The sequence below is a fragment of the Capricornis sumatraensis genome, chromosome 2 (assembly GCF_032405125.1).
Source record: "Capricornis sumatraensis isolate serow.1 chromosome 2, serow.2, whole genome shotgun sequence".
In the NCBI taxonomy this organism is placed as follows: Eukaryota; Metazoa; Chordata; class Mammalia; order Artiodactyla; family Bovidae; genus Capricornis; species Capricornis sumatraensis.
Window position 1 is genome coordinate 123,717,729 of NC_091070.1, and position 27,676 is coordinate 123,745,404.

Sequence of the window (27,676 nt, forward strand, 5' to 3'; positions counted from 1 at the left end):
CACTGGTAGGCAGGTTCTTTACCACTAGCATGAGGAGGGCATGGCAACCCACTCCAGTATTCTTGCCTGGAGAATTCCATGGACAGAGGAGGCCTGGTGGGCTATGGTCCATGGGCTCGCAAAGAGTCAAACACAACTGAGTGACTAAGCATTGCATTAGTACTAGCACTACCTGGGAAGCCCATGCACTAGGAGTACCCTCTATTCACCAGGCTCTATTCCGAACTCTGGTGTAGAACAGTTAACAAAATAAACAAAACTCCTCGCTCTCCTGGGGCACACATTCCAGTGAGGAAAACTAACAATAACGAACGCCTCATAAACTCACGTCAGGGTCTAAATTGGAAATCTCTGTAAAGCCTAATAGCCTATTTTAGGACCTGGCTGTACACATTTTTGACTAGAGAAGTTTCTTTAAAAGCTTGCCATGATAAATGGATACTGCACAGGAGACTACGTGGAGGGCTCTCTACCTGAATTATAAGAGTCCATTGGCCTGCCTCCCAGAAACACTGGGATACTTCTCTTTGTTCCATATCTCTCAGTTCAGGAATATACTAGAACCAGGATTACTGCCTGAGACATCTGAGGGTGATAAATAGCTACCTTGGGGAACGATGCTCAGAAGTCATACTCTATCCTGAATAACCCCCAAATCAATGAGATACATCTAGATTAAGACATTGCCAACAAGGTCAGGGGCTTCCTTGATAGCTCAGGGGCTTCCTTGATAGCTCAGTTGGTAAGGGATCCACCAGCAATTCAGGAGACCCGGGTTCGATTCCTGGGTCAGGAAGATCTGCTGGAGAAGAGACAGGCTACCCACTCCAGTATTCTTGGGCTTCCCTTGGGCTCACCTGGAAAAGAATCCACCTGCAATGCAGGAGACCTGGGTTTGATCCCTGGGTTGGGAAGATCCCCTGGAGAAGGGAAAGGCTACCCACTCCAGTATTCTGGCCTGGAGAATTCCATGGACCGTATGGTCCATGGGGTCGCAAAGAGTTGGACATGACTGAGCAACATTCACTTTCACTTTCAACATGGTCAGACCAGACTCTGAGCAGAACTGTTCCAGGTTGATGTTTACTATGCGAGGTCAGACTTAAGGGGAGAGGTTAGTCCTTCTAAAAGGACTAATGGGAACTTTACTCATTCTGTGAGTTCAATGATGAAACCTTTGGAATCAAGAAACTTACACTTCCATGGTTTCTGCTCAATTGCCTCTGCTGTATACCCTGACTGCACTGACTTTCTTTGGTACACTACAGAGGAATAAACCTTGTGTGATGAACCCAAGGGGTATCTGTGTCTGGACTTTCCATCAGTCCAAGACTACCACTGACCTCTGTCACCATGAGCTGTACTTGTGATTATCCTACTGGCAGGATCAATCTCAAGACAAAACCTGGTAATGCATGCCCAAGGAAGTCACGTCTGATTCCTACCAAGGAGGTAGGTCTGATTCCTACCACTGGAAGGCCAGGTCATTTTCGAAAACAGAGTACCTCCTCTGTAATTCTCTAGCATGCCAGAGAAATGGGAGGTAGCCCCACCACTGAGGGAAACTAATATTAAAAGTGATCCATTTAACTAGTAAAGTATTACGAAAGAGGGAAGAGCCAATTTGATCCCTGGGACAGGCATACTTGCTTTATATAGAAAATCCTGCCCATTAATTGTAATTCTAAATGTCAAGGGTTAGATTAAAACAAAGGAAGTGACAGTTCAAAACTACCCCCATAATGAGAAAAGCCAAGTCCAAGGTCATGATCTCGTTAACAAAGGCTCAGGAATAAAAATACCTGTATACCTCCTAGTGTAAAAATACATCCCAATAGTTGGCAGCTAAAAACAGGAATGAGTTGTAAGGAGGTATTTCAGTAGAGGTAAACAGTACTCGCTCCACAGTGACATACCTGGCAGGTCTTACCCAAGCCCATCTCATCCCCCAGGATGCAGCCATTCTGACAGTGGAAGCACTGGGCTAGCCAGTTGACTCCCTGCAGCTGGTAAGGGCGTAGACAGATCCCTAGAAATGAAAAAAAAAAAAAAAAAAAACCAGCAAGTTGGAAGAGCAGACATTTCAGCACACACACAGGCTATGTTCAAGACCTTCAACCAAAGAACCCTGCCTAATTGCCTATACCCCACGACTTACTGGCCATATCTTTTGCTGAGAAGTTACAGATATGCAAATATTTGCTGACTTCCACACTATTTTTTGAACAAACTTTGCCACCACTATAGTCAAAGCCCTAAAACAGCCTGTCAGTGTTACAGGATCCACTTGACAGATGAGAAAATCAATCTGGGATCTGGCCTTCAGTCTGCGTGAGTCTCATGCCAGTGTCCATTCTAGGAAATGAGGTTTTACTGATGCAACGTAACAGCAAACAACACATGGGTGATACACGTGCCTGCTTGCTTAACTGCAACCGTTTAAATCTGCCATCAGATGCTAAAGGAAAAAAAAAAAAAAAATCAAGACAGGACTAGATTAAATCAAGTTTGAATCCAGAAGCAGTGCTGTTAAGAATGGAAACAGTGTTGCACAGGAGGTGTTTACCAATGTACAAGGACAGCAGAAAATAGACGTCTGAAATCCACAGAGTTCCTGCTGCCTCTCTTTCTCTGAGGTGGGGGTGGGAGGAAACCCAGTTTCAGAGACTAGCCATATCTTCCCAAGGGGGAAACCCTCAAACATACTTTAGGGAAAAACTATTAACAAAAGTAAAACTCTGGTTTGAACTTATCACCTTTAAAAAGAAACTGGGCAACATACAATTGTAAAACATTTAAAAGATTAACAAGTATTTTTTAATGTAGGTATATAATTATAATTTTTATCTAAAGATATTTACTTTATATATGTAATTTTTATTTAGAAAAGAAACAATAATTTAGTACATAAAAAAAAAAACCCTCCATAAAAATAAAAGGCAGACCTCCCTGGTGGTCCAGTGGTTAAGAATCTACCTGCCAATACCAGGGACATGGGTTCAGTCCCCGGTCTGGGGAGACTCCACATGGTGCAGAGCAATTAAACTCCTGTGCCACAACTACTGAGCCTGCACTCTATAGAGAGCACTCTGGTGCTGCCAACTACTGAAGCCCACACACCCTAGAGCCCGGGATCTGCAAAGAGAAGGCACTGCAGTAAGAAGCTGTGCACCACGACTAGCGACTGCATTGCAACTAGAGAAAACCTGCACGCAGCAACAAAGACCCGGCGCAAACAAAAACAAAACTTTTTAAAAAGGCAAATGACAAGTGAAAAAAAGATACTGATGGCAAGTAAGGCAGATAAAGGATTACTATTTTTTATATTAAGCACTTACTAAATACCAGAGAGAATAGTAAACAATGTACATTAATTTACCCAATTTAAAGCTAGTAACAATCCCATGCTAGGTATCATCCCCATATTGTATGTGGGAAAATCCAGAAAATTTCAAGATTAAAATATGAACCTTGGAGACTTTTGCTTTTGGGGAGATAGAGATGTTCATCATTCCTCTTGATAATGCAACTAAAAATTCTGAATATTACAAAGAAAATGAACATAATAAGATGACTCTGAAAAGGTGGGGTCAAAGAAGGCAGACTGGTTAGTAACCTTGGGAGCCAGCAAACAACAGTTATGAGTTCCCTGGGTTTCTTTTTGCCTCATATAGCCCAGACTTAGAGGTGAAGAAACCAACCACCCAGAAATGCCAATGTACACAGCAAAGAAAAGTTTAACAAATGCCTGTTTCCATAGCCAAAGGAAAAAGACAGCCTAGAGAGACAGAACTTATAACTTTTGGACAATAACCACTCTAGTTAAGCCAAACACTAAAGGGAAAAAATCTGTGGCCCCACCCCCAACAGCAAAGGCGAAATGGGAGCCTAGACCTCCACCCTCAAGAGGTTCAATGAAGTTCCCATCACCCCTAGCAGGAAGGTACCAGGGATGGCTAAGCAGGCAGTCAGGATCTTCATCCCATTCACCAATAATGAAAACATCCCACTTCACTTTTCCCTCCCCTGCAATGTCAGTAGAAACCACATAGGAAGCCTGAACTTACATTCCTACTAGCTCATATGAGCCCCCTCCCCAACCGGCCCTACAGTGTTAAAGGAGGCCTAGTGGAGACTCGGACACGACTGAGCAACTTCACTTTCACTTTTCACTCTCATGCATTGGAGAAGGAAATGGCAACCCACTCCAGTGTTTTTGCCTGGAGAATCCCAGGGACGGGGGAGCCTGGTGGGCTGCTGTCTCTGGGGTCGCACAGAGTCGGACACGACTGAAGCAACTTAGCAGCAGCAGCAGTGGAGACTCAGGATTTTTATCACTGCCTAGGGTTAATGAGACCACCCCTAGCACAGTGCCCATGGGGACCAGATTAGGAGCTAGTACTCTTATTCTCACCCAGAAGTAAGGACAAACCCCCTCCCTATTCCCAGGTATTAAGAAAAGCTCAGAGGGGAAGTCTGATTTCTATTTCCACCTGGTAGTAACAAGGCAGCAACCACCTTTCCCTGTTAGAGCAGCACAGACAACTGAACAAAAGGTTTAAATGAGACCTTGAGTCTCAATATGTAAAGTAAGAACTTCCCTGGTGGTCCAGGGGATAAGACTTCATGCTCCCAATGCAGGGAGCCTAGGTTCAATCCCTGATGAGGAAACTAAGATTGCACATACAGAAACTTACTCTGCACACCGCAACTAGGGAAGCCCATGTGCCACAATGAAGACCCTGTGCAGCTAAAATAAATTTAAAAGTCCAGTTTTAATAAACATTCATTATACCAAGAACCAGGAAGATTTCAAACTGAATGAAAAAAGACAACCCAGAGGTGCCAACATCGAGATGACACAGGTGTTACACTTATTTTAAACCAGCAATGATAAAAGTGCCTCAAACAAGCAACTATGAACAGGCTTATTAAAATAACTGAAAAAAAAAATAGAAAGCATCAGTAAAGAAACAGAAAGGACAAAGAAAAATAATATACTAACAAATACAATAACCGAAGTAAAAAACTCAGAAGATGGACTTGATAGCACAATAGAAAAGAGAAAAGAATCAGTGAACTGGAAGGCAGAACCACAGAAATTACTCAATCTGAACAGAGAGAAAACAGACTAAAACAGAGCTTCAAGGAACTGCAAGTCTCTAACAAAAGATCTACATTCATTCACTGGCATCCCAGAAAGAGATGAGAAACAGGACAGGGCTAAAAAAGTACTCAAAGAAAAAAATTTCCACAATTTGGCAAAAGATCTACAGATTCAAAAAGCTGAATGAACTTCAAAGAGAATAAAAAAATAAACCCAAAGAAATATATACCAAGACACATCATAATTAGGTTTCTAAAAACTTAAAAGAAAAGTATCTTAAAAGCAGTCAGAGGAAAATGCCATAAATTACCAGAAGGAAAAAACCAAGAGGCCAACTGTCAGCTTTCTCCATATTCCAAAAAAAAAAAGAAAAATGCAATCCAAACACACCTTTATGATCCAAAGTATTCTGAGTTTCTAAAGTTCACCAAATGAATGCGATGTATCTCTGACACCATTAAGAAGACGACTGCTTACCGCGAAACAAAATACTTATTTAAGTCAGCAATTTCCAAAAAGCAGGCACTTTGTTCCATATTTGGGGGAAAGGAATAGAGTCAAGTTCTCTCCTAATAAATTTCTGGGGAAATGAAAATTTTAACGTAAAATGAAAAACCATAATTATACTAGAATAAAAACATTTAGGCCATTAAGTACAAATTCAGAATAGCAGTCCTTTCTACTGCTAAGCTGCTAAGTCACTTCAGCCGTGTCCGACTCTGTGTGACCCCATAGACGGCAGCCCACCAGGCTCCCCCGTCCCTGGGATTCTCCAGGCAAGAAGACTGGAGTGGGTTGCCATTTCCTTCTCCAATGCATGAAAGTGAAAAGTGAAAGGGAAGTCGCTCAGTCATGTCCGACTCTTAGCGACCCCATGGACTGCAGCCTACCAGGCTCCTCCATCCAAGGGATTTTCCAAGCAAGAGCACTGGAGTGGGGTGCCATTGCCTTCTCCCAGTCCTTTCTAAGCAGAATGCTAATGGCAAAACTTAAGATCTGACTACAAAGAATTATTAAACATCATCATTGATATACATACACACGTGCAACAAAATCAAAAGACAAATAACACATTAGAAAACATATTCCCATTATACATGACACATATCTAATTTTTCAATGCAAGCAAGAGCCTACAAAGCAAAAACAAACCTCAATAAAAAATGGTCAACAGCCCTTTGAGCATGCATATGGAGGCCTGTACAGGCACGTAATGCTCCAGGCCAGCTTCAGGAACAGATGCTGGTGAGAAGAACACAGGCAGAGGCGGGGCTGACACAGACAGTCCAGAGACCTAACCAGAGAGGCGCTGAGGTCTCCTGGGGGGCAGGGGTAGGCTACAGCTCACCATGGCTAGAGAAAGCACCAAGGAATCCTTTTTCTTTTTTACCTTTTATTTTTATATTATTTTTTATTTTATTTTTTTGCTGTTGTGGTTCTGTCTTGTTCCACTTTTATTTTTATTGTTCTCTTGTTCTATATGTTTTAAATTTTATCTTATTTTTTGTCCTTTGGTATTGTTCTGCTCTTTTTCTGTTTATTGCCTTTTTTTTTTTTTTTGGCTGTGCCACATGACTTGCAGGGTCTTGGTTCCCAGGCCAGGGCTTGGATCTGAGACCCTGTGGTGGGGGCACTAATGCCAAGCCACTGGACTAATAGAGAACTTCAGATCTAGGGAATATTAATCAGTGTGAACTCTCCCAGAGGTCCTCATCCTAGCACCAAGGCCCATCTCCACCCAACTGCCTACAAACTCCAGAGCTGGACCCATTTCTTGGCACGGATAGAGAAAATACAAGAAATGTTTAACAAGGACCTAAAGAATTAAAGAAGAAATAGACAGTGATGAAGAACACAATAAATGAAGACTCTCCTCAGAGGCAGAGAGGCAGGTGAGCAGTAGCCAGAGGCAGAAAGCAAGGAGCTGCTGCAATCTCAGCCCCAAACGCCGCATCTCCCCCAAGCTGTGAGCAAGCCAGCAGTCGCTACCCACGTGTTCCCAGGATCCTGGACACCACAGAGCTATAGAGGGTATCACAGCCTGAGACCAACTCCCCTGAGGAGACGCATGGCCCATCTGGGACGGTGCCCTCACGGTGCACCTTGCACTCGGGAGCCCTAGCACTTGGACCTGGCAGGCGCACACCGCCTTCAACTGTGGCAATCCCTGGCTGATCCACCCATTTCAAGGGCTCCCCACACATGCCAGCGGCGCTTGTTCGCAGTGTCTCTGCCTTTCCACATCTTCCCTCGTGGCTCAATCAGTAAAGAAGCTGCCTGCAATGCAGGAGACCTGGGTTCAATCCCTGGGTTGGGTGGGAAGATCCCCTGGAGAAGGGAATGGCAACCCACTTCAGTATTCTTGACTGGAGAATCCCATGGACAGCGGAGCCTGAAGTACAGTCCAAAGAGTTGGACGCAACTTAGTGACTGACACTTTCACTTTCCGTCTCCACAGCTCAAGTGAGCCTGAATAAGTGGCCAGTTTCACCCCTTCATGTCAGGGTGGAGATCAGACACTGAAGAGAAACTTGCAAACAGAGGAGGCCAACCTAAGCAAAGAAAAGCAGGGGGAACTGCCCCAGAAGTAGCAGGTGCAAGATTAAAACCCCACTGTCAAACTGAGACTGTGCATTTGAGGGGCAACTGTACACGTTGGGAACAACTACAGCTGGAACAAGGAAATATCTGACACTGAACTGACTCCACACTGCCCACAACAGCTCCAGAGACGTTCCTAGATATACTGGAGGACTTTCTGAGTAGGCAACTCGACTAGCAGGAACACAGAGGAATCACACGAACATTCATCTACCTACCACCATATATATCCCTCTGCTTCTTATTGAAATATTTAAAAGAAACTTTTTTCTTCATTATTATTTTTCAATTTTAAAAAATTTTATTTTTTAATTTCTCATATTTCAATTCCTATTTTTTTCCTCTCTTCCCCTCTTATTTTGCTTTTTTCTCTCTCATACTGTCCTAATACAGTTCTTTATGACTCCTTTAGCTTTTTTTATAGCCTTTCACCTTTCTACCAAAAAAAAAAAATCTTAATTTTGAAATAAATTCTGTATTTTTACATTGTGCTTTTGAGAGTCTAATTTTTATTCCAGGTTCTTAATTTTTGCTTTTCTATCTTGTTATTCATTTTGTATCTTTAAGAGCCTAATTTTTAGTACCCATTTTCACTTAGGGATTTGATTATTGGCTTGATTGCTATTCCCTTTTGACTCCTTTTTTCTCCTCCTGCTCACCTCTTTCTCCTTCCTCCCTGTTCTCTTCTCTATATAAACTCTGTGACTCCCTTTGGGTATTCCTGGCTGTGGAGAGTTGTTTCATCATTAACCTACGGGTTTTGTCTTTTGTGCTATGTGGATGGAGAAGTCTTGATGCTACTGTAAGATGTCAGGACTGAAACCCAGAGGCAGGAGGCTCAACTCCAGAACTTCTGACCATCATAAAACTCCTGACAACAGAGAACATTAATACATGAGAGCCCACCCCAAACCCTCCATACCTACACTGAGTCTAAGCTCCACCCAAGAGCCAGCAAGCTCCAGTGCAAGACATCTCAAGCTAATCCTCCAGCAAAACGGAACACAATCTTGAACATTAACAGACAGGCTCCCCAAAGCCACAGCAAATCCACAGATCCCCCAAAACTCTCTACTGGACACTGCACTGCCCTCCAGAGAGATGAGATCCAGCTCCACTGACCAGAACACACACACAAGTTCACCCCATCAGGAAATCTTCACAAGCCACTGGTCCAACCCTACCCACAGGGAGCAGACTCCACAACTAAGAGGAACTACAACCCTCCAACCAGAAGAAAGGAGACCACAATCACAGCAAACAAAATGAAAAGCCAGAGAAATACCCAGCAGGTGAAGGAACATGTAAAAACCCACCAAACCAAACCAAAGAGGAGATAGAGTCTATCTGAAAAAGAATGCAGAATAATGATAGTAAAGAGGACCCAAATCTTGAAAACAAAATGGAGATACAGATAAGCACACTAGACACATGGACTGAGAAGACGGAAGAAATGCTTAGCAAGGATCTAGGAGAAATAAAGAATAGTCAATCAGCAATGAGCAATGCAATGACTGAGATTAAAAACACTCTGGAGTGAACCAACAGTAGAGTACCTGAGGCAGAAGAAAGGGTAAGTGAGCTGGAAGACAGAATGGTGGAAATAAATGAAGCAGAGCAGAAAAAAGATAACAGAATAGAAAGAAATGAGGACAGTCACAGAGACCTCTGGGACAATGTTAAGCACCCCAATATTTGAATCATAAGCATCCCAGGAGAAGAAGACAAAAGGAAAGGGCATGAGAAAATATTTGAGGAGGTAATATTTGAAAACTTCCCTAAAATAGGGATGGAAATAGCCACCGAAGTCCAAGAAGCCCAGAGAATCCCATACAGTATAAACCCAAGGAGAACACACCAAGATACATATTAATCAAACTAACAAAAATTAAATACAAAGAAAAAATAAAATCAGCAAGGAAAAAGCAGCAAACAACTTGCAAGGAGACTCCCCATAAGGATAACTGTCAATCTTTCAACAAAAACTCTGCAGGCCAGAAGGGAATGGCAGGATATACTTAAAGTGATAAAAAGGAAAACCTATAACCAGGATTACTCTACCTACCAAGGATCTCATTCAGATTCGAAGGAGAAATCAAAAGCTTTCAGACAAGCAAAAGCTAAGAGAATTCAGCACCACCAAACCACCTCTTCAACAAATGCTAAAGGATCTTATTTATACAGGAAACACCGAAAAAGGTTTATAGAAACAAACCCCAAACAAAATGGTAACAGGTTAATACTTATCAATATTACCTTAAACATAAATGGGTTAAATGCTCCAACCAAAAGACAGAGACTAGCCAAATGGATACAAAAGCAAGACCCCTTTATATGCTGCCTACAAAAGATCCACCTCAAACCTAGGGACACATACAGACTCAAAGTCAGGGGCTAGGAAAAATATTTCATGCAAATGGAGACCAAAAGAAAGCAGAAGTAGCAATACTCATATCAGATAAAATAGACTTTAAAATAAAGACAGTTATAAGAGACAAAGGACACTTTGACAAAGAAGTACATAATGATCAAGGGATCAATCCAAGAAAAGAACATAAAAATTGTAAACATATATATGCACCCAACATAGGAACACCTCAATACATAAGGCAAAATGCTAACAACTATTAAAGGGGAAATCAACAATAACACAATAATAGTGGGGGACTTTTAATACCCCATTCACACTGATGGACAGATCATCCAGGCAGAAAATTAACATGGAAACACAAGCTTTAAATGATACACTGGACCAGTTGGTCCTAACTGATATCTCAAAAACCAAAAACAATGGATTTCATCTTTTTCTCAAGTGCATGTGGAACATTCTACAGGACAGGTTACATCCTGGGCCACAAATTAAGCCTTGGTAAATTTTTTAAAAAATGAGATCATTTCAAGCATCTTTTCTGATCACAGTTAAGATATCAACTACAGGAAAAAAAAAAAGAATAAAAAACACAAACATATGGAGGCTAAACAAAATGCTTCTGAACAACGAACAGATCACTGAAGAAATCAAAATGGAAATAAAATGCATAGAAACAAATGATAATGAAAATACAACAATGCAAAATCTATGGGATTTAGTAAAAACAGTGCTAAGAGGGACTTCATAGTAATACAAGCCTACCTCAAGAAACAAGAGAAACATCAAACAAACAACCTAACCTTAAACCTAAAACAACTAGAAAAAGAAGAAGAACAACAAAAAACCCAAAGTTAGTAGAAGGAAATAAATCATAAAAATCAGAATAGAAATAATAAAAAGGAAATGAAGGAGACTATAGCAAAGATAAATAAAACTAAAAGCTGGTTCTTTGAGAAGATAAAATACACAAACTGTTAGCCAGACTTGTCAAGGAAAAAAAAGACTCAAATCCATGAAATTAGAAATGAAAATGGAGAAATTGAGACAGATAACACAGATATACAAAAGGTCATAAGAGACTACTATCAGCAACTGTATGCCAATAAAATGGACAACTTGGAAGAAATTGACAAATTCTTAGAAAAGTATAACCTTGCAAAACAAAACCAGGAAGAAACAGAAAATGTGAACAGACCAATCACAAGCATGAAAATTGAAACTGTAATAAAAAAATCTTCCAACAAACAAAAGCCCAGGAGCAGATGGCTTCACAGGTGAAGTCTACCAAAAATTTAGAAAAGAGCTAACACCTATTCTACTCAAACTCTTCCAGAAAACTGCAGAGGAAGGAAAACTCCCAGACTCATTCTATGAGGCCAACATCATCCTGATACCAAAACCAGACAAAGACGTCACAAAAAAAGAAAACTAAAGGCCAATATCACTGATGAACACAGATGTAAAAATCCTTAAAAAACATTCTAGCAAACAGAACCCAACAACATGTTTAAAAGATCATATAGTATGATCAAGTGGGCTTTATTCTCATGCAAGGATTCTTCAATATTTGCAAATTAATCAATGTGATACATCATCTCAACAAACTTAAAAATAAAAACCATATGATTATTTCAGTAGAGGCAGAGAAAGCCTTTGACAAAATTCAACACCCATTGATGATAAAAATTCTCCAGAAAATAGGCATGGAAGGAACACACCTCAACATAATAAAAGTCATATATGATAAACACACAGCAAACATTATCCTCAATGGCAAAAAATTGAAAGCATTTCCTCTAAAAGCAGGAACAAGACAAGGGTGCCCACTCTCACTACTACTCTTCAACATAGTTTTGGAGTCCCGGCCACAGCTACCAGAGAAGAAAAATAAAAGGAATCCACATTGGAAAAGAATTGACTCTCATTGTGGATGACATGATTCTTTACATAGTAAACCCTAAAGATGCCACTAGAAAATTACTAAAACTTATAAATGAATATAGTAAAGTCCCAGGATATAAAGTTAATACACAGAAATCCATTGTGTTCCCATACTCTAAAATTGAAAAATCATAGAGAAATTAAGAAAACAATCAAACTCACCAAAGCACTGAAATGAACAAAATACTTAAGAATAAATTTAACTAAAGAGACAAATGCAAAGAAATAGAGGAAAACAACAGAATGGGAAAGACTAGAGATCTCTTCAAGAAAATTAGAGATACCAAGGGAACATTTCAGGCAAAGATGGGCTCGATAAAAGACAGAAATGGTATGGACCTAACAGAAGCAGAAGATATTAAGAAGAGGTGGCAAGAATACACAGAAGAACTGTACAAAAAAGATCTTCACGACCCAGATAATCACGATGGTGTGATCACTAATCTAGAGCCAGACATCCTGGAACGTGAGGTCAAGTGGGCCTTAGAAAGCATCACTAGGAACAAAGCTAGTGGAGGTGATGGCATTCCAGTTGAGCTATTTCAAATCCTGAAAGATGATGCTGTGAAAGTGCTGCACCCAATATGCCAGCACATTGGGAAAACTCAGCAGTGGCCACAGGACTGGAAAAGGTCAGTTTTCATTCCAATCCCAAAGAAAGGCAATGCCAAAGAATGCTCAAACTACCGCACAATTACACTCATCTCCCACGCTAGTCAAGTAATGCTCAAAATTCTCCAAGTCAGGCTTCAACAATACGTGAACCATGAACTTCCTGATGTTCAAGCTGGTTTTAGAAAAGGCAGAGGAACCAGAGATCAAGTTGCCAACATTCGCTGGATCATGGAAAAAGCAAGAGAGTTCCAGAAAAACATCTATTTCTGCTTCATTGACTATGCCAAAGCCTTTGACTGTGTGGATCACAATCAACTGTGGAAAATTCTTCAAGAGCTGGGAATACCAGACCACCTGACCTGCCTCTTGAGAAACCTATATGCAGGTCAGGAAGCAACAGTTAGAACTGGACATGGAACAACAGACTGGTTTCAAATAGGATAAAGAGTACATCAAGGCTGTATATTGTCACCCTGCTTATTTAATTTATATGCAGAGTACATCATGAGAAACGCTGGACTGGAAGAAGCACAAGCTGGAATCAAGATTGCCGGGAGAAATATCAATAACCTCAGATATGCAGATGACACCACCCTTATGGCAGAAAGTGAAGAGGAACTAAAAAGCCTCTTGATAAAAGTGAAAGAGGAGAGTGAAAAAGTTGGCTTAAAGCTCAACATTCAGGAAACGAAGATCACGGCATCTGGTCAAATCACTTCATGGGAAATAGATGGGGAAACAGTGGAAACAGTGTCAGACTTTATTTTGGGGGCTCCCAAATCACTTCAGATGGTGACTGCAGCCATGAAATTAAAAGACGCTTACTGCTTAGAAGAAAAGTTATGACCAACCTAGATAGCATATTCAAAAGCAGAGACATTACTTTGCCAACAAAGGTCCATCTAGTCAAGGGTATAGTTTTTCCAGTAGTCATGTATGGATGTGAGAGTTGGACTGTGAAGAAAGCTGAGTGCTGAAGAATTGATGCTTTTGAACTGTAGTGTTGCAGAAGACCGTTGAGAGTCCCTTGGACTGCAAGGAGATCCAACCAGTCCATTCTCAAGGAGATCAGCCCTGGGTGTTCTTTGGAAGGAATGATGCGAAAGCTGAAACTTCAGTACTTTGGCCACCTCATGCGAAGAGTTGACTCATTGGAAAAGACTCTGATGCTGGGAGGGATTGGGGGCAGGAGGAGATGGGGACGACCGAGGATGAGATGGCTGGATGGCATCACGGACTTGATAGACGTGAGTCTGAGTGAACTCTGGGAGTTGGTGATGGACCGGGAGGCCTGGCATGCTGCAATTCATGGGGTCGCAAAATGTTGGACATGACTGAGCGACTGAACTGAACTGAAAGAGACAAAAGACTGTATACAGAAAACTAAAACCGTGAAGAAAGAAATCAAAGATGATACAAACACAGAAATATACCATGTTCTTGGATTAGAAGAATCAATATGATGAAAATGCATTTACTACTCAAAGGAATCTATAGATTCAGTGCAATCCCTATCAAAACTACCAATGGTATTTTTCACAGAACTAGAACAAATAACTTCACAATTTTTATTGAAACACAAAAGACCCTGAACAGCTAAAGCAATCTTGAGAAAGAATGGAACTGGAGGAATCAACCTTCCCAATTTAAGACTATACTACAAAGCTCCAACTATCAAAACAGTATGGTACTAGCACAAAGACAGAAATATAGATCAATGGAACCAACTAGAAAGTCCAGAGCTAAATCTACTCACCTATCCAGAGCTTACCTTTGACTAAGGAGGCAAAAATATATAACGGAGAAGAGATAGCCTCTTCAACAAATGGTCCTGGGAAAACTGGTCAACTACATGTAAAAGAATAAAACTAGAACACTTTTTAACACTATACACAAAAATAAAATGCAAAATGGATTAAAGACCTAAATGTAAGACCAGAAACTATAAAACTCTTGGAGGAAAACACAGGCAGAACACTGTTCATCATAAATCACAGCAAGATCCTCTATGATTCACCTCCTAGAGTAATGGATATAAAAACAAAAATAAATAAATGGGACCTAATTAAACTTAAAAGCTTTTGCACAATGAAGGAAACCAAAAGCAAGGTGAAAAAACACCCTTCAGAACGGGAGAAAATAATAGCAAACTAAACAAGTGACAATCTCCAAAATACACAGGCAGCTTACACAGCTCAGTATCTGAAAAACAAACAACCCAGTCAAAAGGTGGACAAAAGACATACACAGACATCTCTCCAAAGAAGTCATATAGATGGCTAATAAACATATGAAAAGATGCTCAATGTCACTCATTATTCATTTCAGTTCAGTTGCTCAGTCCGACTCAATCACCATCTTCAGTGATTTTCAGTTCAGTTCAGTTCAGTCACTCAGTCATATCCGACTCTTTGTGACCCCATGAATTGCAGCACGCCAGGCCTCCCTGTCCATCACCAACTCCCGGAGTTCACTCAGACTCATGTCCATCGAGTCTGTGATGCCATCCAGCCATCTCATCCTCGGTCGTCCCCATCTCCTCCTGCCCCCAATCCCTCCCAGCATCAGAGTCTTTTCCAACGAGTCAACTCTTCGCATGAGGTGGCCAAAGTACTGAAGTTTCAGCTTTAGCATCATTCCTTCCAAAGAACACCCAGGGCTGATCTCCTTGAGAATGGACTGGTTGGATCTCCTTGCAGTCCAAGGGACTCTCAAGAGTCTTCTCAGTTCAAAAGCATCAATTCTTCGGCGCTCAGCCTTCTTCACAGCCCAACTCTCACATCCATACATGACTACTGGAAAAACCATAGCCTTGGCGGACCTTAGTTGGCAAAGTAATGTCTCTGCTTTTCAATATGCTATCTAGGTTGGTCATAACTTTTCTTCTAAGCAGTAAGCGTCTTTTAATTTCATGGCTGCAATCACCATCTGCAGTGATTTGGGAGCCCCAAAATTAAGTCTGACACTGTTTCCACTGTTTCCTCATCTATTTCCCATGAAGTGATTTGACCAGATGCCGTGATCTTCATTTCCTGAATGTTGAGCTTTAAGCCAACTTTTTCACTCTCCTCTTTCACTTTTATCAAGAGGCTTTTTAGTTCCTCTTCACTTTCTGCCATAAGGGTGGTGTCATCTGCATATCTGAGGTTATTGATATTTCTCCTGGCAATCTTGATTCCAGCTTGTGCTTCTTCCAGGCCAGTGTTGCTCATGATGTACTCTGCATATAATTTAAATAAGCAGGGTGACGATATACAGCCTTGACCTTTTCCTATTTGAAACCAGTCTGTTGTTCCATGTCCAGTTCTAACTGTTGCTTCCTGACCTGCATATAGGTTTCTCAAGAGGCAGGTCAGGTGGTCTGGTATTCCCATCTCTTGAAGAATTTTCCACAGTTGATTGTGATCCACACAGTCAAAGGCTTTGGCATAGTCAATGAAGCAGAAATAGATGTTTTTCTGGAACTCTCTTGCTTTTTCCATGATCCAGCGAATGTTGGCAATTTGATCTCTGGTTCCTCTGCCTTTTCTAAAACCAGCTTGAACATCAGGAAGTTCATGGTTCACGTATTGCTGAAGCCTGGCTTGGAGAATTTTGAGCATTACTTGACTAGCGTGGGAGATGAGTGCAATTGTGCAGCAGTTTGAGCATTCTTTGGCATTGCCTTTCTTTGGGATTGGAATGAAAACTGACCTTTTCCAGTCCTGTGGCCACTGCTGAGTTTTCCCAATGTGCTGGCATATTGGGTGCAGCACTTTCACAGCATCATCTTTCAGGATTTGAAATAGCTCAACTGGAATTCCATCACCTCCACTAGCTTTGTTCCTAGTGATGCTTTCTAAGGCCTACTTGAGTTCACATTCCAGGATGTCTGGCTCTAGATGAGTGATCACACCATCGTGATTATCTGGGTCGTGAAGATCTTTTTTGTACAGTTCTTCTGTGTATTCTTGCCACCTCTTCTTAATATCTTCTGCTTCTGTTAGGTCCATACCATTTCTGTCTTTTATCGAGCCCATCTTTGCCTGAAATGTTCCCTTGGTATCTCTAATTTTCTTGAAGAGATCTCTAGTCTTCCCCATTCTGTTCTTTTCCTCTATTTCTTTGCATTGATCCCTGAAGAAGGCTTTCTTATCTCTTCTTGCTATTCTTTGGAACTCTGCATTCAATGCTTACATGTTTCCTTTTCTCCTTTGTTTTTCGCCTCTGTTCTTTTCACAGCTATTTGTAAAGCCTCCCCAGACAGCCATTTTGCTTTTTTGCATTTCTTTTCCAAGGGGATGGTCTTGATCCCTGTCTCCTGTACAATGTCACAAACCTCATTCCATAGTTCATCAGGCACTCTATCTATCAGATCTAGTCCCTTAAATCTATTTCTCACTTCCACTCTATAATCATAAGGGATTTTATTTAGGTCATACCTGAATGGTCTAGCGGTTTTCCCTACTTTCTTCAATTTAAGTCTGAATTTGGTAATAAGGAGTTCATAATCTGAGCCACAGTCAGCTCCTGGTCTTGTTTTTGTTGACTGTATAGAGCTTCTCCATCTTTGGCAAATCAAAACCACAATGAGGTGTCGTCTCAAGCTGGTCAGAATGGCCATCATCAAAAAGTCTACAGTAAACACTAAATGCTGGAGAAGGTGTGGTGAAAAGGGAACCCTCTTACACTGTTGGTGGGAATGCAAACTAGTACAGCCACTATAGAAAACAGTGTGGAGATTCCTTAAAAAAACTCAGAATACAACAGCCATGCTGCTGCTGCTGCTAAGTCGCTTCAGTCATGTCCGACTGTGCGACCCCATAGACGGCAGCCCACCAGGCTCCCCCATCCCTGGGATTCTCCAGGCAAGAACACTGCAGTGGGTTGCCATTTCCTTCTCCAATGCATGAAAGTGAAAAGGGAAAGTGAAGTTGCTCAGTCGTGTCCGACCCTCAGCGACCCCATGGACTGCAGTCTTCCAGGCAAGAGTACTGGAGTCAGCTGCCATCATACAACCCCGCAATCCCATTGCCAGGCGTATACTCTGAGGAAACCAGAATTGAAAGAGACACATGTACCCCAGTGTTCACTGCAGCACTATTTACAATAGCTAGGACGTGGTCTGCAGTCCATGGGGTTGCAAAGAGTCGGACACAACTGAGCGACTTCACTTTCACTTTTCACTTTCACGCATTGGAGGAGGAAATGGCAACCCAGTCCAGTGTTCTTGCCTGGAGAATCCCAGGGACGGGGGAGCCTGGTGGGCTGCCGTCCATGGGGTCGCACAGAGTCGGACGCAATGAAGCGACTTAGCAGCAGCAGCAGCAGCAGGACATGGAAGCAATCTAGGTATGTATCAGCAGATGAATGGATAAGAAAGTTGTGGTACATATACACAACGGAATATTACTCAGCTATAAAAAGAAAGCATTTGAGTCAGTTCTAATGAGGTGGATGAACCTAGAGCCTATGATAGAGTGAAATAAGCCAGAAAGAGAAAGACAAATACTGTATACTAATGCATATATATATATGCGCATATATGTGTGTGTGCGTGTGTGTATATATATATATATATATATATATATATATGGAATTTTAAAACATGGCACCGACGATCAATCCTCCATACAGGGTAGCAAAGGAGACACAGACGTAAAGAACAGACTTTTGGACTCAGTGGGAAAAGGGAGAGTGAAGGATGATCTGAGAGAATGGCAGTGAAATACATACATTACCATATGTAAAACAGATGACCAGTGCGAGTCTGATGCATGAAGCAGGGCACCCAAAGCCAGTGCTCTGGAACAGCCTCAAGGGGTGGAGTGGGGTTCAGGGTTGGGAGGACATGTGCGTAGTGTACCTATGGCCAACTCATGTTGATGTATGGCAGAAACCATCACAATATTGTAATTATCGTCCAGTTAAAATAAATAAAAATGAAATAAAAAATACTCTAGAAGGAATCAATAGCAGGATAACTGAGACAGAAGAATGAATAAGTGAGCTAAAAGGTAGAATAGTGGAAATAACTGCAAAGGAGCAGAATAAAGAAAAAGAATGGAAAGAAATGAGGAGTCTCAGAAACATTAAACTCACTGATGTTTGAATGACAGTGATCCCAGAAGAAAAAAGAGAAAGAGAAAGGGTCTGAGAAAATATTTGAAGAGATTATAGCCAAAAAATCCTCTAACATGGGAAAAGAAATAGCCATCCGCGTTCAAGAAGCAGAGTCTCGTACAGGATAAACCCAAGGAGAAACATGGCAAGACACATATTAATCAAACAAACAAATACTAAATTCAAAGAAAAAATATTAATGCAAGGGAAATGCAAAAAATAATAATAATAATAATAACATACAAGGGAATCTCCACAAAGTTATCAGCTGATTTTTCAGAAGAAATTCTGCAGGCCAGAAGAGACTGGCAGGATATATTGAAAATAATGAAAGGGAAAAACCTACTTTACTCTACCTAGCAAAGATCTCATTCAGATTCAAAGGAGAAATCAAAAGCTTTACAGACAAGCAAAAGCTAAGAGAATTCAGCACTACCAAATCAGCTTTACAACAAATAGTAAAGGAACTTCTCTAGGCAGGAAACACAAGAGAACAAAAAGACCTACAAAAACACACCCAGAATAATAAAGAAAATGGTAATAGGAACATGTATATTGATAATTACCTTAAATGTAAATGGATTAAATGCTCCAACCAAAAGAAACAGACTGGCTGAATGGATACAAAACAAGACCTGAATGTATGGTTCATCCCTGGTGGCTCAGATGGTAAAGAATCTGCCTGCAATGCTGGAGACCTGGGTTCAATCCCTGGGTTGGGAAGATCTCCTGGAGAAGGAAATGGCAACCCATTCCAGTACTCCTGCCTGGAGAATTCCATGGACAGAGGAGCCTGGCAGGCTACAGTCCATGTGATCGTAAAGAGTTGGACATGATGGATCAACTAAGCACACAGCACACTAGAGACTTACTTCAGACCTAAAGACACATACAGGCTGAAAGTGAGGGGGTGGAAAAAGACATGCCATGCAAATGGAAATCAAAAGAAAGCTGGAATAGCAATACTTAGATAAAACAGACTTAAAAAGACTTACAAGAGACAGGGAAGGTCACTACATAATGATCAAGGGATAAATCCAAGAAGATATAACACAAAAATATTTATGCACCTTAATACATAATGAAAATGCTAACAGCCATAAAAAGGAAAACTGACAGGAACACAATAATAGTGGGGGACTTTAACACCCAACTTACATCACCTAGACAGAAAATAAGGAAACACAGCTTTAAATGCCAATATAGACCAGGCAGATTTAATTGCTATTTATAGGACATTCTACCTGAAAGCAGCATATTACACTTTCTTCTCAAGTGCACATGGAACATTCTCTAGGATAGACAACATCATGGGTCACAAATTAAGCCTCAGTAAATTTAAAAAAACTGAAACCGTATCAAGTGTCTTTTCTGACCACAACATTATGAGACCAGAAGTCAATAACAGGGGCTGCTGCTGCTGCTGCTGCTGCTAAGTCGCTTCAGTCGCGTCCGACTCTGTGCGACCCCAGACACGGCAGCCCACCAGGCTCCCCCGTCCCTGGGATTCTCCAGGCAAGAATACTGGAGTGGGTTGCCATTTCCTTCTCCAATGCATGAAAGTGAAAGTGAAAGCTCAGTCGTGTCCGACTCCTAGCGACCTCATGGACTGCAGCCTACCAGGCTCCTCTGTCCATGGGATTTTCCAGGCAAGAGTACTGGATGTAAAAAAAAAAAAACACACACACACAAACACAAGGAGACTAAACAATGATACAAAATAACCAAGACATCACTGAAGAAATCAAAGAGCAAATTTAAAAATACATAGAAACAAATGAAAATACAATGACCCAAAATCTACGTATGAAGCAAAAGAAGTTCTAAGAAGAAGTTTATAGCAATTCAATCCTACCTCAAGAAACTAAGAAAAAACTCAAACAACTAACCTTATACCTAAACCAATTGTAAAAATCAGAGCAGAAATAAATGAAATACTGAGTTGGCCAATGAATTCCTTTGAGTCTGTCCATAAGATACTATGGAAATACTTGAATTAACTTTTTGGCCAACCCAGTAGAAATAAAACAATAGCAAAAATCAATGAAACTACAGCTGGCTATTGATAAACCTTTAGCCAGACTCATCAAGGAAAAAAGGGACAAGATTCAAATCAATAAAATTAGAAATGAAAAATGGAGAAATTACAACTGACACCACAGAAATACCAAGGATCAAAAGAGACTACGTAAAGCAACTATTTGCCAATAAAATGGACAACATGGAAGAAATGGGCAAATTCTTAGAAAGGTACCATCTTCCAAGACTGAAACAAGACTAAACCAATAGAAAATATAAACAGACCAATCACCAGTAATGAAATTGAAACTATAATTAAAAATCTTACAACAAACAAAAGTCCAGGACCAGAATGGCTTCACAGGCAAACTCTATCAAACATTTAGAGACAAGCTAACACTCATCCTTATCAAACTCTTCCAAAAAACTGCAGAGGAAGGAACACTCCGAAGCTCAAGCTACAAGGCCATCATCACCCTAATACCCAAATCAGACAAAGATATCACAAAAAAAGAAAATTACAGACTATCACTAATGAACACAGACACAAAAATCCTCAACAAAATACTAACAAACAGAATATAATAACATATTAAAAGGATCATACATCATGATCAAGTTGGCTTTATCCTGGGGATGCAGGGATTTTTCAACAAATGCAAACCAATATGATATACCATGTTAACAAATTAAAGAATAAAAACCATATGGTCACCTCAATAGATGCAGAAAAAGCTTTTGACAAAATTAAACACCTATTTATGATAAAAATCCTCCAGAAAGTAGGCATAGAGGGACTCTACCTCAACATAAAGGTCATATATGAAAAACCCACCACAAACATCATCCTCAATGGTGAAAAATTAAAAGCATTTCCTCTAAGATCAGGAATAAGACAAGGATGTCCACTCTCACCACTATTATTCAACATAGTTTTGGAAGTCCTAGCCATTGCAATCTGATAAGAAAAAGAAAAGGAATCCAAACTGGAGAAAAAGAAGCAAAAGTGTCACTGTCTGCAGATGACATGAAACTATACACAGAAAATCCTAAAGATGCCAGCAGAAAACCACTAGAGCCAATCAATGAATCTGGTAAAGCTGCAGTATACAAAATTAATACACAGAAATTTCTGTTACTCCTATACACTAACGATAAAAGATAGGAAAGAGAAATTAAAAAAAAAATCCCATTTACTACTGCAACAAAACACATAAAATACCTAAGAATAAACCTACCTAAGGAGGTAAAAGACTGGTACTCAGAAAACTATTAAGAAACTGATGAAAGAAATCGAAGATGACACAAACAGGTGAGAGATATACCATGTTCTTGGAAGAATCAATACTACCCAAAGCAACCTACAGCTTCAATGCAATCCCTATCAAATTGCCAATGGCATTTTCCACAGAATTAAAAAAAAATTTTTTTTACAGTTTGTATGGAAACATAAAAGATCCCAAATAGCCAAAGCAATCTTGAGAAAACAAAATGGAGCAGGAAGAATCAGGCTCTCTGGCTTCAGATTATACTACAAAGCAACAGTAATCAAGACAGTATGGTACTGACACAGAACAGAAATATTAGATCAATGCAACAGGACAGAAAGCCCAGAGATAAACCCACATTCCTATGGTCACCTAATCTATGACAAAGGAAGCATGTAAATACAATGGAGAAAAGACAGTCTCTTCAATAAGTGATGCTGGGAAAACTGGACAGCTACATGTAAAAGAATGAATTAGAACACTCCCTAACACCATACCCAAAAATAAACTTAAAATGGATTAAAGACCAGATACTGTAAAACTCTTAGGGGAAAACACAGGAAGAACACTCACATAAATCACTGCAAGATCTTTTTTGACCTACCTTCTACAGTAATGAAAATAAGGACAAAAATAAACAAATGGGGCCTAATAAAACTTAAAAGCTTTTGTACAGCAAAGAAAACCATAAATGAGATGAAACAACAATCCTCAAAACTGAAGAAAATATTTGCAAATGAAATAATGAGATTAATCTCCAAAATAAAAATAAAAAATGAAAAAATCAGCCTGTACCTACTAAATATGCAACCCACTCCAGTGTTCTTGCCTGCAGAATCCCATAGACAGAGGAGCCTGGCAGGCTACAATCCACAGGGTCACAAAGAGTTGGATATGACTGAAGTGACTTAGCACCATGTACGCACTAAAAATATTGAAGAAGACTAAATGACAATAAGGAAAAAATTTATGGTTTCATTAAAATGAAAGCCCATTTTTGCACTTCTCCCTCAGTCCTGGCCCCACCCTGGAAAAGAGAGAGAAAAAGAAATTATATAAACAAACATATGCATGCATGCATGCAAATGCCAAGGACTGGCAGGAAACATGATAGTATGTCATAGAATTATGTATATTACTGTTTTCCTTTATGCATAGAATATTACCCTAAATGTTTTACAGAAAATATGTACTACTTCTGTCAAACAGGAAAAAATCAGAAGAAAAAAAACACAAAGAATTTTTAAAAATACAAAAAATAAAAATTAAAAAATGAAAATTCAGTAAGCATTTTTAACCAAAGAATAGTTTCTCAGAACATTAATTTATTCAAATAGAAATAGGAACTTCAAGTTACAATATTAAATGGTTATTCTTCTGAGTATACTTATTTTCTACTTTTTCCTTTCTCCACACTATGCACTTATCCATGCCCACCACCAAACTTTCGTATTGGTCTATTTACCTCTTCATTCACTCACTCTAATTCTTTCAGGTAAACCTGCAATCTCGTACCTATCTTCTCAATTTTACTATAACAGCACTGGCCCATGTGTATATTTCTCCAGGTGAATTATCAACAGTCCAGTATCAATCTGCACATTTGATCTAGCCTTCTCTCACACATCATAACATACCCAAGAACACATGCAAGGACAGGCAAACACACAAGCACGTATAAACTTTGGCTTTATAAACAGATAAACTTTACACCAAACACACAAGCATCAGACCATAAATTCACATTTAAATGGATAACACTCCTTACGAGCTTCCCGGGTGGCTCAGTAGTAAAGCAACCGGATACCAAAGCAGGAGACGCAAGAGACATGGGTTCGATATCTGGGTTGGGAGAGTTCCCTAGAGAAAATGGCAACCCACTCTAGTATTCTTGCCTGGGAAATCCCACGGACAGAGGAGTCTGGCGCGGTACAGTCCAGGGGGTCGCAAAAGAATAAGACACGACTTAGCGACTAAACAACAACAAACAACTCTCCATCCTGTGGTCTCCATCCAGAAACGCGCTCCGCCTCCCTGCCTGAAGACCTCAAGGGGATGTAAGCTTTGCGCTTCTAAGGTTCTAGGAAAGGGCTAGTACAAAATAGTTACACGCGAAAAAGCGCTGATGCACTTTGCTTAGTTGCATATTTCAAGTTATAACGTTGGAGGAGAATTAACCAGTGGAGAAAGAACTGTGCGAGCCGGGTAAACGAAAAAGAGAACTGAAGCTCGGAGACGGGTTCTGATCGTTTTACAGAAGCAACTAATTAAACGCCCCAAGCTAGGCCTCCAAACCCACCGGAACACAAACTTGAAACCCACAACCTTGGGCGCCAGGACGGTCTCCGCTTCTTGAGACCTCTGGGACAGGGGCCTCAACAAGTTCCCCCTGCCCAGGGCCGGCGCGCCGGGTAGCGGGAGCATTGGTCGGGGAGTTCCATTTCTCCCGCGTCTGCCGGCCGCGCGCGCAGCGCAGGCGGGGCAATGGCCACCCGGCACCAGGCGGGGTTCCTCTCCGCCCAGCCCCGCCGCCAGGGCGGGAAGGGAAGGCCCTGCTGTCCGTAGGTTTGAAACCGACGGGAAGGTCCACCCGCGGCGCCGCCGGACCGTTCCTGGCACCGGGTACAGGGGCCCGGGCGAGGAGAGTCCCAACGAGTCGGCCGGTGTGGGCGGAAGTGCGCCTGAAGCCACTGACCTGTGAGGCCCCACTGCCGCAAGTCCTGCTCCTGCACCCGCTCCCGCGGCGCCTCGGCTCGGCTCTCGCGCTGAAGAGCCAGAAGAAAGCCCGGCATGTCGCCCTCCGGGGTCGCAGCGCCCGCACGCTCCATCCAGCCGGGCGAAGCGCCGCCCCGCACCGCCGCCCCGCCCCTCGAGCTTCCTTCCCGACGCTCTCTGCCAGAACCCCCGGACGCCGCCGCCGCCAGAGGGCGCTCCTGCTCTGAGTTCTGGGTGCTCGAAGGCCCTCTACGGGCTGTTGAATGTGTGCAGCCGGGTGCACGTGGGGCCGCTCACACGTGTGCGCTCTATGTCCGCTTTATGTCCGCTCTAAACGACTGATCACCTGAAACGCTCGTCATTCACTTGTTATTTAAACAACATTAAATGTGCTCTGTTGGCTTCTGGGGTTACAGCTCTGCCCTCCAGCGATTTTCGGCAACATTGTAGAGTTCAGTTTACAGTATTAATAAATTGGTTTGGGCCCTGAAATCCTTACTCCCTGTAGTCTGTAGGCCAGAACCTCTGAATGGTAGTAAATTAAACTTACGAAGAATGTCATAGCCACAGTGGATTTCTCAAGTGAATTACAGAGAGCAAATTGAAGCTATGTGTTAGTCAGCAAGTCACCGAGACTCAGCATCAGCTTTGATTGAATGCACTGGTTAAAGAAATGGCAACTCACTCCAGTATTCTTGCCTGGAGAATCCCAGGGACGGAGGAGCCTGGTGGGCTGCGGTCTATGGGGTCGCACAGAGCCGGACACGACTGACACGACTTAGCAGCAGCAGCAAGGTGTAGTAATTTTGATTCACTTCAGTTCCGTTCAGCCGCTCAGTCGTGTCCGACTCTTTGCGACCCCATGAATCGCAGCACGCCAGGCCTCCCTGTCCAGCACCAACTCCCGGAGTTCACTCAAACTCAGGTCCATCGAGTCGGTGATGCCATCCAGCCATTTCATCCTCTGTCGTCCCCTTTTCCTCCTGCCCCCAATCCCTCCCAGCATCAGAGTCTTTTCCAATGAGACCAATTCTGATCTCCTTCAGAATGGACTGGTTGGATCTCCTTGCAGTCCAAGGGACTCTCAAGAGTCTTCTGCAACACCACTCTTCAAAAGCACCAATTCTTCGGCGCTCAGCTTTCTTCACAGTCCAACACTCACATCCATACATGACCACTGGAAAAACCATAGCCTTGACTAGACGGACCTTAGTTGGCAAAGTAATGTCTCTGCTTTTGAATATGCCATCTAGGTTGATCATAACTTTCCTTCCAAGGAGTAAGCGTCTTTTAATTTCATGGCTGCAATCACCATCTGCAGTGATTTTGGAGCCCCCCAAAATAAAGTCTGACCCTGTTTCCACTGTTTCCCCATCTATTTCCCATGATTAGTAGTGTACAAATTGCTGCATTTATTGATGCAGTTAGAGTTACTCCCTTAAGAGCTTTCTGTGATTTTCTCATGTAACCCACCCAATAATCCTATAAATAGGTACCATAATTGTCCCTACATGACAGCTGAGGAAACTGACTTGGAATGGTAATTGAACAAAGCTAAGCAGGACCCATACGAGAAGGCAATGGCAATCCACTCCATTGTTCTCGCCCAGAGAATCCCAGGGATAGGGGAGCCTGGTGGGCTTCTGTCTGTGGGGTCACACAGAGTCAGACACGACTGAAGTAACTTAGCAGCAGCAGCAGAGCTGGACCCACATACTATTCTCTGGGTAATATAAAAATACTAAATTCCCATTTAGGTTAATCTTGGCGCTTCCACCTTCAGTAAACACAGATGAAAGTTGTACTCCCCACATCTCCACCCCCTATAAATAAAGGGTGAAAATTGCTACAAAAGACATGCCTTTCAGTTGATTTATTCATAAAAATACTCAACACCGTCAGTAAACACAGATTAAAGTTGCACTTCCCACATCTCCACCTCCTTTAAATAAAGAGTGAAAATTGCTACAAAAGACATGCTTTCCAGTTGATTTATTCATAAAAATCCTCAAAGCATTGCAAAGCTAATGTTGAGTCTTGAGTCATTCTGTCTCAAAGATGTCTTACAGAACATCTTTGTGCCAAGAACTCTTTTGGCCCTGGAGACAAAGGCCACTAATTCCATCTATAGAACAATTAAGTAAATTATATTATTTATATTTTAAATTAGGGTTATGTTTTAAAAGGAGGAGAAAGTGAATGGGCTTCCCTGGTGGCTCAGAGGTTAAAGTGTCTGCCTGCAATGCGGGAGACCTGGGTTCAATCCCTGGGTCGAGAAGATCCCCTGGAGAAGGAAATGGCAACCCACTCTAGTATTCTTGCCTGGAGAATCCCATAGACAGAGGAGCCTGGTGGGCTACAGTCCACAGGGTCCCAAAGAGTTGGACATGACTGGGGGGTATGTTTTAAAAGGAGATTGGTGATAAGCAAATAAAATCAGGTAGTGATAAATGTTAAGTTGAAAGAGAAACAGAGTTGAAGGAGTCTTTGGGCCTAGAAAAAAAAAAACGGTCTCAAAGGCCCTTGCTGAATCATCTAACTTCAGAGAAAACAAAACCGAACTTTAAGTCCCACCCTGATGCTCTGGGCCTGTTGCATCCACCCGGGACTTATCACCCCCTGCCCAAAACCTCCCACCCCCTGTTCAATTACAAATGCCATCTCAACCAAAGATTACCCAAAACGTCCACCCAGACTAACGTTTCCCTTATCGCTTAACATCCCTTTAAATATGATGCCTCCCTGATCCCTCTCGTGCTCAGCCTGGTCGTTTGGCCGACTGTCACCCCTCCTTGCCTGAAAAAAGGTAACCTGCCTCCGTTGAGGTCATCTCTCCTTTTCTGCTGGAGCTATACCTTATTCTTATACTTATTCTTGGTGCTGAAACCCAGAGAGGGCAAGGCACTTGTCTCTTTCTCTCTCTCTCTCCTCCTCCCT

At 41.7% G+C, this 27,676-nt stretch overlaps 1 protein-coding gene across 6 annotated transcripts in view; it reads right to left on the reverse strand.

Moving 5' to 3' along the window:
• Positions 1-24,852, reverse strand: part of CHD1L (chromodomain helicase DNA binding protein 1 like) — a 71,573-nt gene extending 46,721 nt beyond the window's left edge. For 2 of the 6 annotated variants that reach the window (XM_068963759.1, XM_068963758.1), the window contains exons 1-2: positions 24,720-24,852; positions 1,917-2,029 (exon numbers count right to left, since the gene is read on the reverse strand). In XM_068963759.1, the coding sequence (XP_068819860.1) occupies positions 1,917-2,029; positions 24,720-24,852 (246 nt within the window). Of the gene's footprint in view, positions 1-1,916; positions 2,030-24,719 lie in introns of those variants that run through there. The other 4 variants (XM_068963762.1, XM_068963761.1, XR_011144402.1 and 1 more) reach the window with 3 other exon arrangements.
• Positions 24,853-27,676: the final 2,824 nt, after the last annotated feature.